General features: G+C 38.1%; 1 protein-coding gene across 7 annotated transcripts in view; it reads left to right on the top strand.

The window, feature by feature from the left end:
• Positions 1–6,556: 6,556 nt before the first annotated feature.
• The window catches only part of Abi (tyrosine kinase Abl), a 115,106-nt gene continuing 106,019 nt past the window's right edge, over positions 6,557–15,643 (top strand). Inside the window, exon 1 of one of the 7 annotated variants that reach the window (XM_067090660.1) lies at positions 6,557–6,884. Coding sequence is in view for 2 of the 7 variants with exons in the window: in XM_067090656.1 (XP_066946757.1) it covers positions 7,066–7,168 (103 nt within the window). In the remaining 5 variants the exon portion in view is untranslated. Of the gene's footprint in view, positions 6,885–6,989; positions 7,457–15,643 lie in introns of those variants that run through there. The other 6 variants (XM_067090658.1, XM_067090661.1, XM_067090656.1 and 3 more) reach the window with 6 other exon arrangements.

Here is a 15,643-nt window from a genome sequence, read left to right as displayed (position 1 = left end):
ATATATATATATATATATATATATATATATATATATATATATATATATAATTATGAATGTTTGTATAAATGTTTTAGAGCAACAAACCCATTTAGAATATGTAAAAAATATGAAAAATTAAAGTTTTCTTTTCTGCTCTTGATTAGAAGTGAAAGCCACAACTATTGCCATGAGTGGGCAGTAGATTGCTCATTGAGCTTTAAAGCTCAGAGCTTGAGAAAGTTTGTGAATTTCCGTTCCTAACCATGAAAATTATATGTGCTGAGGTGGGTTTGCAAAATATAATATTTTTATTTTGGCATTTTCATTGAATTCAGTGTCAGTTGTTTTCTTTGAAAATAACATGATGTTTGGTCATTTTTGATCCAGTAAATGCATTCCTTTAAAAATGAGTGTTACACTAAGGTAATTGTTATAAGTAGAGCAGTCATTGTCAAAAAACTGCACACTTTAGTACAGTTTCAAAAAGACAAAATGCAGCTTCATCAAAGGGTGACTGCAAAGTGTTAATTCATTGCCACAACTTAGGGAATCGTTTGATTCAACTGCGATAGTAAAATCTTGAGGTTTCTTGACCCTGTACCAGGATGATGTTGCTTACATTAGTTTAGCCGCTTGGTAAATACCATTCCATAGACATTAATAGCTTTGTTCTGAATCTGTGTTGCTTGAAATATGTTAAGACAGGGAACATATCTTTCACAGATCATCGCACATTCGTCAGACAGAATAAAATTCATGTCTTTTTGTTTACAGTGAATACAGTGTTAAGATTGAATGGCATCATTTTTGTAACAGTGGTGGAAGATTGTAAATCTAGAAAAATATTAGTGGCGATTTCCTGAAGTAATGTTCTCCTATTTGACAATGAATGATATTGCCATATGACCTCATGTCGCAGATCAGCTCAACATTAATCTCATTCTCCCGTCAAATGTGACAAACTGTTTCAGCATTTGTAGGACTTTATTCATATTTCGTCACTACCTCAAAGCACTGGAAACTATTTTGTTACTTATAATTAGATAGTTTTGTTGTAGTTTAGATGATTGGATAGCTATGTGGCATCATAGATAATCAGGTAGCATAGCTTATATAACTGGATATCTTGTGACTTAGTTGTAAACCTTTATTTTATCTGAGACTCGTTTTCAATGAAGTGGTGCTTTGCCAAGTTGAGCATTTGGAGGGTTATCATGGAAAATTAGACTTGGAGCTTTGTGAACTTTTTCTCTCCGAGCGTTAGTAATGAAAGATATTTTTTTAGAAATATATTTTTAAGCTACTCTGCAATTCCGATTTTTTGCAAGTTGTTCTTAATTTTGAAACTGTGCATAACTGCAGCTTACTGTGTGAGTATGAAGACTTTGTTAGTTGCATTTGTATCCAGATTAACAAACATAAATTCTGTATGCATAATTCACTCGTATTATACTCAACCCCTTGAGTATAATACAATTATACTGGAATATATTTGTACTTGAATATATTTGTTCAAACACACACACACACATGTGTGTGTGTGTGTTTAGTATAATGGATGTTATTTCAGTTAAGATTATATAATCTGTGTTTGCAGAATGTTACTTGGATTTTTGTGGTTCTAAATTGTGCAGTGTACTTATGGAGTCATTAATAGAAAGGTGGATATACAGTATATCTTTTTCCCAAGAGAAACATAATGATTAAAGCTTGCTGAATTTTCTTTGCCTTTACCTTAAGTTTGCGAACCATTTCATTATCTGTGTTCAGAAGAATTTATTATTTGATCAACAGTCTTTTGAAGAGGAAATGAAGGTAAAATTGTTATATAAAACTTTTAACATTTTTTTCTGTTCAGTATTTTTAGTTATTTTGTTTATTTTTCCAGAACTGAAGGATATATATATATATATATATATATATATATATATATATATATATATATATATATATATATATATATATATATATATATATATAATGTATATGTTTTTTATGTAAGTATGTACAGTATATGTGCATGATCTCTTGAATGAGAATGAGAAGCATCTTAATTTCGTGGAGATACTGTAGTTTTGGAGACATATTTCTAGGTCATCAGGCAATCTGTAAATGGAATATTTATGGTGCTTTTAGAGTATGTACTCAACATGATTTTGCATAAAATATGAAAGTTTATGTATTGTATGATATAATAATTAACAGCAACACGTCAAAAGTCATTTAGAAATACAAACACAAAACACGTTTGGCAAAAACACTGAACACTGTGACTTGTATCATTAAGTGAATATATTTTTGAAGAAAATAGCGTTATTTGTAGATTTTAAATGTCTGATGCCAGGAATGAACAAAACAGTGAAAATTTGTGTTATTCTTTGACTCTTCTTTTCAGTACAGTATAATTACCTCAGAGATGTACAAACTTATGTGTTTTCTTTACAGTGTAAGTATCCCTGATATTTTTTTATATTTTTATTGTACTCATAGTTTTAAGTTTGTATGTTTTAGTATGTTTTTTACATCCATTTTCGTACCATAGATACATAAATGTTTATTTTAAGATTTTATATTTTTACCCCCCAAAAAATCCAGGTGGTTTTAATGATTTTATTTTTATTTTACATATTTTTAAGACTTCATGTAAAGGAAAGTATGTCAAAGTTTAGAGAACTGAAGTGTTTCTGTTCTCACATTAATGCATTTGGCTCTTTAGTGAGTGTGTATATGCCAACTGATGACTTTTACATGTTTGTGCACTTTATAAGATCACTTTATGGCAAACTCTTCATACAAATGTTGACAGTATAGAGAACAAATGGTAAAAAAGGAAGCATTTTAATGGCATATTGATTGGCAGTGTTCATAATAGGTACAGAGCTATTCATATCCAGTAAACTAACACATCAGTCACTCTGAGTAAAGAGTATTTACTAGTCCAGAAATAAATATTACCATGATTCGTCCGTTCCTCTTACATCAGTTTCATCCAGCTCTTAGATACGTGTATTCGGATATGCTGTATAAATGTTTAAATTCAGATATGTTGGCCTGGCATTCCATCTTTCAGCATGGTGTTTGCCTTTTGGACAAATTTAGGTAATACTTTACTCGTGTTTCTTGTTTTACCAACCTTGGCTACACCTTTACATTGGGGTTCCCTGGTCAGAGCTTTTAGAGTTGAGAGGGAGGAACACTGTAGAACATGAAACTTCAGTTGATTAAAATATGTGGTAAGATAATACGGTGCATGAGATTTCTATTTGCCACACTACAGTGTAGGGCAGCAATGTCAGTTAGGGCAAAATACAGTGTACGGCATGAGCTTTCATATCACCAACATACAGCATAAAAGGGGAACTTCAGCTGCCCAGAATATAATTTAGGACAAGAAGTTCTGTTGGCCAAAAGACATTATAGTACATGAAACTCCATTCGGCCAAATAAAGCGTAGGATATGACACTATAGCTGGTCAAGATACATAAGAGTGCTTCAAATGAGAGCCTTTTGATAGACCTCATTACTGTCCTTGTAAGTAGATTTATAATTATTGTACCTTTCTGGCTGTGTGCATAAGGACTGTGGGCTTAACAAGCTAAAAAGAAACATTGTCTAAAACTAATTACTATATGTTAGATAAACTTCTGTGACATGTATCTGCATTTAACCATTGTTTTGTGAAATGTACAACTTCCCGTGAAATGGGCATTAAGTGTTGTTTTATCCAATTTTATGTGTGTAGGTTAAACGTACAAATAGTCTGCCATTTAAAGTTAATTTAGGTAATATTACGTTCGTTCAGAATGTAAGAGATTTATGTCCACAGAAAAGTAAGATATTACTGTTAAGATACAATGCTTACAGAATATTCACAGGTTTTGCAATCTGTATCGGGTCTGTCACTGTCCTTTCGTAGTCTGTTAAGATATTAATGTCTGAAAATATGTTCTCTCTCTCTCTCTCTCTCTCTCTCTCTCTCTCTCTCTCTCTCTCTCTCTCTCTCTCTCTCTCTCTCTCTCTTTTGCATGCATCAGTAAGATGCGTGATTGTTGCACTTCGGGAAATGTATGCTATGATTGGTTTTCTTCTATGGCTTCATGACTCAATGAACTATTAGATACTTTAAGCAGCTTTTGTTGGTTATGTATATATAGTAATGTCTTCTGTCTTGGTACCTAGATGTATATTTTTGTCTGTCAATAAAAAGATGAATCTGAAGATTGCGTATTTTACCCATTTTCATAAACTGAAAACAATGGCAATTTATAACTGATAGAATGTAAGTCTTTTTGCGCAATTTAATCATTGTACAGTACAAAATACTAAAATTATTATACAATCGGATTTACGAAATTATTACACGTGATAATGAACGTGTTTACTTATTAAATTGAAAATATTTCTTTGTATTGCTTCGTTAGTTAATTATGATAAGTGTCAAATATATACAGTATTAGAATGCACTGGAAACAGTAGGGTGGCATCAAAATGGTGGATGAAGGCTGCTGTAAAGGTTGGAAGAAGAGGGAAATGATAGGCTGTAGCAAATTTATTTCCAAATTCTGAAGAAATCAAGGATGGAAGAAAAGAAATTGGGTTCTAAGCCTTGCTTGTCATAAACACTTCTAGCTCTGTAGATAGATACATTGAAAGGGGAACAGTTGAGGGAATCTGGGATAAAATGCGCATCTTAGAAACAGGCACGATCGTAGTTCATCTAACCAAACGATAAGAGAAAATAGGATCAGAGGGTGAGTGAGTTTTTGTCTGTTAATTAATTCTCTGCATAACGATTTGACTGCACAAATTCTTGTAGTTCTGCAGGCAACAAAAGTTCAGACAAAGGCAAGATAAGACAAGCTTTGCATACCGAATAAAGGCCACATATAGTTAAACAATACTATCAATGAGAGAGCGAGAAAGAAAACATTTACACCCTGTCCTGGGTCAGCAACTCTACAAAGAATTGTCACATTATTTGAATCGCAGGAAAGGGGGTGATAAAACGTTAAGTGCCGGGTCACTATTACGCTGTTTAACAGGGCTACTATAAAGATTTGGCCGCGGAAATCATATGAATAATAGCTATATCTAATTCTTAGAGAAGAAAATGGAACGCCTGGTGTGCAGGAAGCGTAATTAATTAACCTAATTCGCACACTCCCCCCAAAAAAAATTTTTTTTTTTACTTCCTCTAACTTTAAGGACCAACGCTGCCATGTGCACAGTTCCAGTGTTTCTTAAAAGGTTACATTTTTAAAATTCTTTTTTGTTACACTTTACCTTTGGCAATTTTCAAACTCACCGAAGTCTTGCTTAGTTTCTTTGTGCTCCGTAAAGAATAACTAGATAATCCGGCCTCACAAAATTAATTCAGATTACCTCCGCAAAATTAATGTAGGCTACAGAACAGCGTTTTCAGGCTAAGAAATATCGTCAAGTATGCAAGTTATAACGGGAAATGACTTAATATAAAGAAAATGGGCACGTACGAGAGAGAGGGAGAGAGAGAGAGAGTCTAAAGGAACACAAATTAACATCCGGCTTGAGGTGGCATCGGATGATGGACATTGAATCATACGTCCGACTACGACCACCCAAGTTTACTAATGATATTGAATGGGTGTAAAACAAAGAAGCATAGATAATGCACACCTTTTAAAAGAACTCACACATAAATCATTCATCCTAAATAGATAAGCCAGAAAAGTCAACAAGGCCCGGAGGAAGCATGTATGATGAACTTTGAAAAAGTACATGGTTTTGAAGCCGAGCCTGAGGAGCAGTAAGATATGGCCTGCTTCCGATTGAAGGGATTAAGATTTTTACATCAAATATCTAGATATTTTATTGGTTAAGATAGAGACTTTAATACAACGGCTTTGTGAAAGTTGTATGAAGCATGAAAGTACAGTAAGATTTTTTTCGGATGCGTCAGTAAAATAAATAAATAAACATTTCCCTCTAGTCACGAGTTTTGGATGATTCATTAGCACAAGGTTAAACCACCGAATCCTGCATACTTAGCAACCTGCCCGAGAGAGATGATGAAGGGCAAGGTAGCTTTTTTTTATCCCTCATGGTATCGAGCATTTTTCATCTGTGAGGAGAAATAATCTTTAAATACGCTGGTATCAGTCAACAGTGACACAAGGAAAAGGTAAAAGGTTACGACAACTTTCACTGACTGTCGTCTGCAGCCATTTGTCTTTAATTCATGATATACAGATGGTATACTCAAATAAAATTTACAAGCCAAAGCATATCAAAAGATGCAAGTGTCCTTTTTCTAACGTGGTGTTATGACAATCGATATCTTATACTGAGAGTACGTGTAAAATAGTTTATGGGAATTGAATAAAGCTTCCATCGTTTAACGCAAGAGCTGAGGTCATAAATGTGTGCTAAGACGAAAACTTTCAGTTTATGTCAGTGCCCCCGTCAAAATAAAGCCTTGCAACATGCAAGTGTACGATAATAGCCTGGTGTATGAATATCGGTACTTTCTTGGAGGAGAACGTAACATATTTCACATATGAAACTTATGTCTGTTATTCATTCATACGATATACTGTCTCTCGTTAATTCAAAAGCATAAGAGAAACTAGTGATGGCTTCGTTATGGAGGTAAAGGGCAATTAGGAAATTACGTCATAACGACTCTTGTTGATTGATTACTTTGAATTATTATTTTAAAGCCAATTTCTCGTATGTCTGATATCCCTAACTTGAAATATTCAGCATACGAGTAGGAATATCATCAATTAAATTAAGACATCCAACACTCTGCCTATTGTTGTACGAAAGCGACAACACACGATTTGTGTCAAACTGGCAATACTGCACCGATCATTGTTTATCATTGGAGACGGGATCCTGTGAAGCAGTGAAATCCATTATAGTAAGTTTCTCCTGTTGTCTTTTATAACATTGCGTGAGTTTTCCAGAAGTAAAAATATCCTAGATGAAAAAACGAACGTATTACGGGAGGCAGAAACTTTTGAGCTGTTTCTTTAGTGGCACCAGAGCGGGAAGGTCGAGGACAGGAAAAACCTATGAATGGGGCTATTTTATCTTGAGCCATGCCACTCCCATTTATAGGCCTAACCTATGTGGCTGTCTTTTACTGGCTTTCTCATTTCCTAACGCCCCGAGTTAAATATGATGAAGCAGAGCTGACTGCAGGTATTTAACTATTCATAGGCCTAGTTCAGAATAGCTTAGGCCTTGCTAAGCAGAGCGATCTGTAAACTAGCCTACGGTGTCACCTTGACCATATCCTCGATCAGTCTTTGCTCAGCCCTAAATTGTGGGCTGTTTAGCTTTGCCTAAGTAGACCTATGTGTACTGTAGTCCAGCCTTCAACTTTAGGCCTCTGGAGTGTGAATTAAACAGCAGAGACAGGGTTTGCTGTGAGTGTAGGCTGATGTTTAACCTGTTTAAGGTCAAGGCCTCTGACCATAGGGACATAAGGTAAAGTTTTGCCTTAAACCATTTTTGCAGTTTTGACTTGAAAACGTTATTGTACTGTATTTTAATTTGCCTTGAATGTTTCTGATGTTCGTTTTGTTAGCACGTGACCTAACCATCCACACCAAACCTAAACTAGCCTAACATAGGTCACCAGGTTCTTACCCAAGTGAATGATATGAGTTTTGGGGCAGAATGCGGTAATTCAAAGTATTAGCTCTGCGCCTGTTTTTACCTTGGAAACTGGTTTTTTATACACTTTTAGGGCTTCTGATACTGGCGGTGCATTTGTTTGTTGTCGGCCAAATGGAATGTCCCTCCGCCGTGTTTAGTACTGGCCCGTGGGGGGCTGTACCCATATGTTAACTAGTTATTGCACTTGCCGGACGGGATATGAACAGTTCAAAACAGACGTACCCGTGCTCTGTCTCGTGAAGATCACTTAAGGAAACCCCTTGTTGGATGGACTTCAGGGGTTCATTACAGGGCGATTACATTCATGCAACAAAAATTGAAGGTAAATCCATAATTAGCAAACAAAAAATTGTAGAAAAAGTCAAGTTAGAAGGAAATCGCTGCAGTGAAGCTACTGCAGTACTTAGATCTACCCAGAATGCAGAATAAGGGGTCACAAAGTGCTTTTGGGGTCAAGGAAGAATGATAAATTCTCCCCCCCCCCTTTCCCCAGCCAAGTAAGGATACTGCATCTGAGGTTAGTTTAGGTAAAGGTAGGTCTGTATATATATATCATATATATATATATATATATATATATATATATATATATATATATATATATATATATATATATATATATATATATATAGACCTATGTATATACAGTATATGCATATATTACACATAGGCCTAAAAGTAATTGGCACACAATCACGTATGGAACAGAAGTAAATTGGGTCACTGCTGTGTTTGGAAGTTGAGTAAAACTAGCTGATATGTTAGGCAGTTAGCCTGCCTAGGTAAAAGCCTTAGGTACAGTGGTACTTGGGTCCAACTTTTTTTTTTTATAACTTATATGTTTCAGTTGGTAGCGCCCTTGCTTTTCAATTGAAGGCCCTGGATTTGATCCTGATGTGCATCAGAAATATATATATTTCATGCATATACATATACTTTTATTGGTAAATAGACAGCATATTCACCTGTCCAATAGGTTCCCAATGGGAAAAAAGGTCAAAATGACCAGTATTCAACCATTTCTGGTTTTGAATTTGGTGTTGGTAAGGAATTCAAGTATCATTGTATTGATTTTATGGTCCCAGTTTTGTTTAGTAGCTTAGTCTTGGCTTATATCAGTTCATTTCCAGGCCTGGAGACTTGAGAATTAACCAGTGAAATGGTGTTGCCAAAGCAAATATATGTTGATTGCTAACTTTTATAAAAGCTAGCATATTTTATACATATTTTATACTTTAAGTATTATCTTACCAGCTGGTAGTAATTACTAAAATGATTTTACTATTGATTTTTTTATATTTCACTGATTAACATTCTGTCATTTCCCTTATTAATGTATAATTTCTGTGATACTGGTCAGATGCATATGCTGTTAAAACTTATTTTTACATAATTTTTCTGTATTTTCCAATTATGGCTTTTCAGGAGGTTTATAGTCTTAGTGCTTCCCTCTATTTTTCTTTGTTGGGGTGTGTTGTTGTCTGTTAATCAATCATAAGTTATACATATGTGTATGGTAAGGTAACCGATAAGCATGCACCAGACCAACTGACCAATATGTTCTATCGTGCACAAAAGTCCACTGTTCCCTTAGCCATCCAGAGAGTGAACATGAATCTGCTGACTGTGAAACACTGAAGCAGCTGAACAAGTAAATAATGGAAGACCCAAAAGATGTTGCACCATAAGGCCATATGGGAACAGAGTGGGATGCAGGTATTTTTCTTGAGCATAGAGTAAAGTCTCCGTATTCAAATATCGTTAAGAAAGTGATCGTGAAGTTTTTGTTGTTGACGGTACTGGGTTTAAGTGTACAATGCGCAGTTATGGAAATATGCAAAATAAATATGAGAGTAAAAGTGCTTAGGAAGTCAGAATTCATGAATTATTATTTCCTTGAGGTGGTTGTATCTTATCAACAGACATGTCTGTCCAATAGATCGATACAAAACATTTCAGCAACAGTGTTTACAGTGGTGTTCTATAATCTGCTGTGGCATTTGTTTGTGTCCCAAGTCACCTCCTACCAAAGGTATACTGTACCTCTTACCCCAGGTATGGGTAATGTCATCCTTAAACCTTTGGTATAGACTGTTACGCTAATTTAAAAAGTGTCAGCACCACAATATTGTTTGTGGATTAACAGTTTTCATGACCATGGCATTCTTTATTAACAATAAGCACAATTGGACAGGTAAAAGATTATTCCATTTTTCAGTGCATTTTCATTGCTGTAACCTCAGACTGCCAACAAAACTGCCAAACAATACATACTGAAAAAAATCTCTCTCTCTCTCTCTCTCTCTCTCTCTCTCTCTCTCTCTCTCTCTCTCTCTCTCTCTCTCTCTCTCTCTCATATCAGTTTTTTTCAGTCTTTATCTCTGTGCTATTATTAATATTTTTCTCTGCTTCTTTCTTTCTATCTTTTCACCGAATATGAATTTGTTACATTGGTGAAAGTTCCTGAGTCTTTCATTTTGTATTAGTATTTCAAAAAAGTTACGTATAGCCATAATTTGTAAGTGTCTAAAAACTGGCATTCGGTTGTCATCACCTATATCGCCCACCTTCACTGTGGATATTGGCCCAATCACACAATATAACTAAATATAACAGATCTGTGAATGTTTACATATAATGGATAATGGACCTCAGCAACGTAAGTAAACTGAAAATTGTTGCTAATTTGCTGCTATAAAGGTTGTTTTTTTATATATATATATATATGAGGTGGCTTGCATATTATAGAACACTACCATAAACACTGTTGCTGAAATGTTTTGTATCGATCTTGTCTGTTGATAAGATACAATAAACTATAGGAAATACTAATTCATGAATACTGACTTTCTAAGCACTTTTATTATCATATTTATTCAGCATTTTTACTGAAAATTGTTGCTAATTTGCTGCTATAAAGGTTGTTTTTTTATATATATTTATATATGAGGTGGCTTGCATATTATAGAACACTACCATAAACACTGTTGCTGAAATGTTTTGTATCGATCTTGTCTGTTGATAAGGTATAATAAACTATAGGAAATACTAATTCATGAATACTGACTTTCTAAGCACTTTTATTATCATATTTATTCAGCATTTTTATATAAGTAACTTAACCAGTACAGTAATTACAAAGCTATTAGTTTCTTTTAACCAGCAGCTCAAAATTTTGAAATTGCGAGTCACGCTAGTTTGTTTTGGTTATGGCGACGTGTCCTGCCCACTTTCGGGTGTAAGAGAAGGTAAAACATAGCAAAGAGCTTCAATTTGTTTCTGCTGGCTGTGGTTGAAGGACTGTGGTTGGCAGCAGCTTGAATTTTGGAATTTATACTTTGCTGGTTGTTTGCCTTATCTTCAATTGGTGAAGTATTTATTTTCGTAGCCTTTCAGCATAATTAAGATAGTGTTAGGCGAATTTTGATCATTGGTTGATGACTCTTTGCCCGTTTTTTTGGACTTTTATTAGATTTCTAGGATGTCTGACACTAGTAGTTCTAGTATTAGGTATTGCAGCAAAGGCTGCAATACTAGACTAACTAAAGAATCTTACAACTCGCACACTGTTTGTATTCTATGTAGGGGACAAACATGTTCAGTAGATTTACGTTGTGAGGAGTGTAATGACTGGGATATTAAGAAGTGGAAGACTTTAGATGCACATCTCAAGAAACTAGCTAGAGATAGGAAGAGAAAAGCTATGGCTAGGGACTCTAGTAAAGCTTTAGCTAGTCAGGATTCATCTGCTAAGTCGGATGCAATTGCTCCTGTAATTTCTTCCGTTCCCATTCCATCTCCTCCACCTGTGCAACCCTCTCCTTTATCTGGCTCTCATGTTTCCAACCCCAACACCATCACCAGTCTGGAGTTGAAAATCGACACTTGTTTCGAGTTGATTGTTCAATCGATCGCTAAATTAGTGTCGTCCGTGAAAGTGCTAATGGACGAAAGTGAGTCAGAGCTTCCCATGGCGCCCAGTGCAAGTGCAGTGATAGTGGAAGAGGTGGCTGTTTGGCTAGCCAATTCTCCTAGCCAAGGTCCCTGACATACTCCCCAGCACCTGGGATGAGTCAGACTGGCTGCCAAAGGGAGGTCGGTGGGGTCTGCCCCCAAGCAGTCACCCCCTCGGTTCAGTCTGTTGACGAATCCCAGACTGCAACCGTTCATTGTATGTCCTCCAGCTCTGAAGATTTTAGTCCCAAGCGTGCACGGCAGTAGAGTTTGAGATTTCTTCTCCTGTTCCTTGTAAGAAGAGCAGGGATTCAGCACACCCATTGTGTAGTCATTGGGACACCCTGGAACAATTCTCTTCATCTTCTTCGAATGACGATCATAATTTGGCATTGAAGTGCCTTGTGGCGTGGAGACGTTCTTCACCAAATAAAGAAGCGACTGCATCAGGAGTTGCGCACCTAGTGCCTTCATCTCTACAATCAGCGCCTGAGCAGCCAGCAACTAGTGTCGTAGTGCCCAAGCTCCCATTTGTGGTTGAGCGCCCACTGGCGTGCATCCTCCACCGCTTCTTAGTAGTGTCATCTCAGACATTGTTCCTCCGCCAGTTGACCCAATTCAGAGCAAACTGGATAATATTCTAAGTTTGCTTCAGAAGGCTCCTCCTACGGCTCAGACCACAGCGGACTTATTGCTTTCTCCTGTCTCTTCTGAGGAAGAAGTTGTTCCAGAACAAGATGCTCCTTTGTCGGCGTACTCTGTGCTGTTGAGATTCCTACTAGCAACATATCCTAGCTTCTTTTCACCAGCTACTCCCTACGTTCCTGCTTCGACCTTCTGTATGGAAGCACCCTCAGTTGGCCCTTCAAAATTAACAAAATTAGTTCTTTCCTCTTCAGCAAAGAAGGCACTGGATGAAGTAGAAGGTGGTTTTCTGAGAAGAGGGAACAAGGCAAAGCAGTTTTTGTTTCCCTCCTTCCAAATTGTCCAGGTCGGCAACAGGTTTTATGCGACCGGAGAAGCTCCTTCCCTGGGAGTCTCTGCTTCCTCTCAGGGAGACTTTTCTGGCCTTATCAACTCGGCTAGGAGATCAGCTTTCTCCTCAGCCAAAATTATGTTCTCGACCTCGGAACTTGGACACCTTCTTCAAAATATTTTTAAGGTGTGCAAAGTGATGAGCTTCCTGGACTGGGCGCTCTGGCACGCAAACTTAGAGAGTGCTCTTTGCTCCCTCAAGAAATCTCGTCGGATCTCTTGGGAGTACTTTCCTGTATTGACAGGGGCCTTCGCGATAGTACGCAGGAGTTAGCCAGTCTGTACACCATGGGTATTCTTAAGAAGAGGGAGCTTTAGTGCTCCTTTACTTCGAAAGGCGTCACTCCGTCTCAGAGATCGGCCCTCCTACTCTCCCCCTTGGAGAAGACATATCTTTTTCCACAGGCTACAGCACTTAACATCGCCTCTGACCTGCAGAAAAAGAACACTCAGGACCTGCTCTCCCAGTCTACAAGACGCCCCAGGGATTCTTCGACTCTGCTTCCCAGATCTTTGTCTCCGTTGCAACCTGCTCCTTTTGGAGCGTTCTAGATCCCAGACTAGGACAAGAACTTATACCCATTTCCCACAGCATTCATCAAGAAGTCTTCTTCCAAGTCTTACTCCAAGAAATGAAAACATAGTCCTCCGTACTCAGGTAGGAGTGCGGCTCCTTCACTTTTGGGAACGGTGGGAACAAAAGGGAGTGGAATCTTGGATAGTGTCTGTCCTTAAGGAGGGCTACACTATCCCTTTTTGAACAAACCTCTAATCTGCAAGCCTGTCAAATTGACAGCTTACTCTCGAGGCTCAGAGAGATTTGCTGCTCTCTTGCTAGAGGTGTAGTCCCTTGTTCAGAAAGAGGCAGTAGAGGTAGTAGAGGACATTCATTCTCTGGGATTCTACAACCGTCTCTTTGTGGTGCCCAAGTCATCGGGGAGCTGGAGACCGGTTTTGGATGTAAGTGCTCTAAATGTCTTTGTCAGAAAGACAACATTCAAGATAGAAACAAACCATTCAGTCCTTGTATCCATTCGCCAGGGAGAATGGATGGCGTCCATCGACATGCAGGATGTATACTTTCACATTCGAGTACATCCGACTTCGAGAAAGTACCTCAGGTTTGTGTTTCAGGGCAAGGTGTTCCAATTTCGGGCTCTTTGCTTCGGCCTCTCAACAGCGCCGCAGGTGTTCACCAGGGTATTGGCTCCCCTAGTGAAATGGCTTCATTTGATGGGGATAAAGATCTCCCTTATCTAGATGACTGGCTACTACGTTCCCGCTCAAAAGCTCAATGTACGGAGGACATTCGCACAACTTTTCTCTTGGCTCAAGAATTGGGCCTTCTCATCAGTTGGGACAAGTCTTTCCTGATGCCTTCTCAGGAGATTTCCTTATTTAGGGATGATTATCAACTCTTGGGATTTTCGGGTTTTTCCAGTCCCGAAGAGAATAGAAAAGTGTCTCCAGACAGTGAAAGAATTTCTGAATCTAAACCTTTGCTCAGCCAATCAGTGGATGAGTCTTCTAGGTACCCTCTCATCCATGGAACAGTTTGTCACTCTGGAAAGACTTCACCTGAGACCTCTCCAGTTCTCCCTCAGAGCCAGCTGGAACAGGAAAAAGTTTCATGACTCGTTTGTGTTCCTGATAACGATGGAAATCAAGGAGGATCTTTGTTGGTGGAATTCCAGGAAGAGACTATCAGAAGGGAAACCTCTTCATTCTCTGAACCCCAGCCTAGAGTTCTTTTCAGATGCGTCGAACCTAGGTTGGGGAGCTCTTTTAGGATTAAAAGAAGTGTCAGGGACCTGGTCTCAGGAACAGCAAAACTAGCACATCAACATAAAAGAATTACAGGTGATATTTCTGGGCCTACAGTGCTTCGCTTCAGAAATTCGGGGGAGGACAGTAGCAGTGCATTCAGACAACACGACAGCACTGGCGTACATCAAGAAACAAGGAGGAACCCTCTCTTTCTCCCTGCATGAAGCGGCAAGGTTACACCAGAGCGACACTCAAGTGACAACGCGTTTTATCCAGGGGAGACTCAACGTTTTCGTGGACGAATTGAGCCATCAAAGACAGATCCTTCCCACAGAATGGATATTAAACCTGTTGGTTTGTCTGGATCTGTGGAACCTCTGGGGGAAACCCATGATAGATTTGTTTGCGTCCTCCAGAAATCACCGACTTCCTCTCTTCTGCACTCCAGTTCCAGATCCCTTGTCATGGGTGGCGATGCAATGTTGCAGCATTGGTCCAACAAAAATCTGTATGCTTTTCTCCCATTCAGTTTAGTGAGGCAAGTCATCAACAAATTCCGGTCTCATCAAAACCTATCCATGATCTTGATAGCCACCTTCTGGCCAGCAAAAGAGTGGTTCCCTGATCTATTAGAACTTCTTGCTGACATCCTGAGACTGCTGCCACAGAAGCAACAACTTCTCAGGCAACCTCACTTCTGTCGGTTCCACCAAAACCTGTCTTCTCTAGCCCTAGCTTAACAGGGTTCAAACTGTTATGCGATTGCTCTGAAAGAAGGGCTTTTCAAGAGCGGCTGCAGACGCAATTGCGAAGTGTAGAAGACAGTCTTCAGATAATGTCTACCAGGCAAAATGGTCCATCTTCAGGTCCTGATGCAGACAAAATAACGTGTCCTCTTCTGTGACCTCTGTAGCAGAAATAGCGGACTTTCTTCTGTTTCTATGCTCTGCTAAAGGACTTTCCACCTCTACCATTAAAGGATACAGAGCTATGTTTAGCTCAGTTTCCGCCATAAAGGAATGGACTTATCGTCGAACCAGGATTTGTCCGGCCTTATTAAGTCCTTTGACACTGCAAAGCCTAAAGAAAAACATATGCTCTCCTGGAACTTAGACATGGTCCGTAAGTGGCTTTCCACTTCATGTATTGAGCCCATACAATCTATCTCTTTAAGGAGAAATAGGATTTTCTCATGGGAATGCAGTTTGCTCCTTTTCCCTAGACTTTCTGGCTGAGAAC

The sequence above is a fragment of the Macrobrachium rosenbergii genome, chromosome 47 (assembly GCF_040412425.1).
Source record: "Macrobrachium rosenbergii isolate ZJJX-2024 chromosome 47, ASM4041242v1, whole genome shotgun sequence".
Lineage (NCBI taxonomy): Eukaryota > Metazoa > Arthropoda > Malacostraca > Decapoda > Palaemonidae > Macrobrachium > Macrobrachium rosenbergii.
Note: the sequence above shows the minus strand (reverse complement) of the source record. Positions and strands in the feature narration are given on the sequence as shown.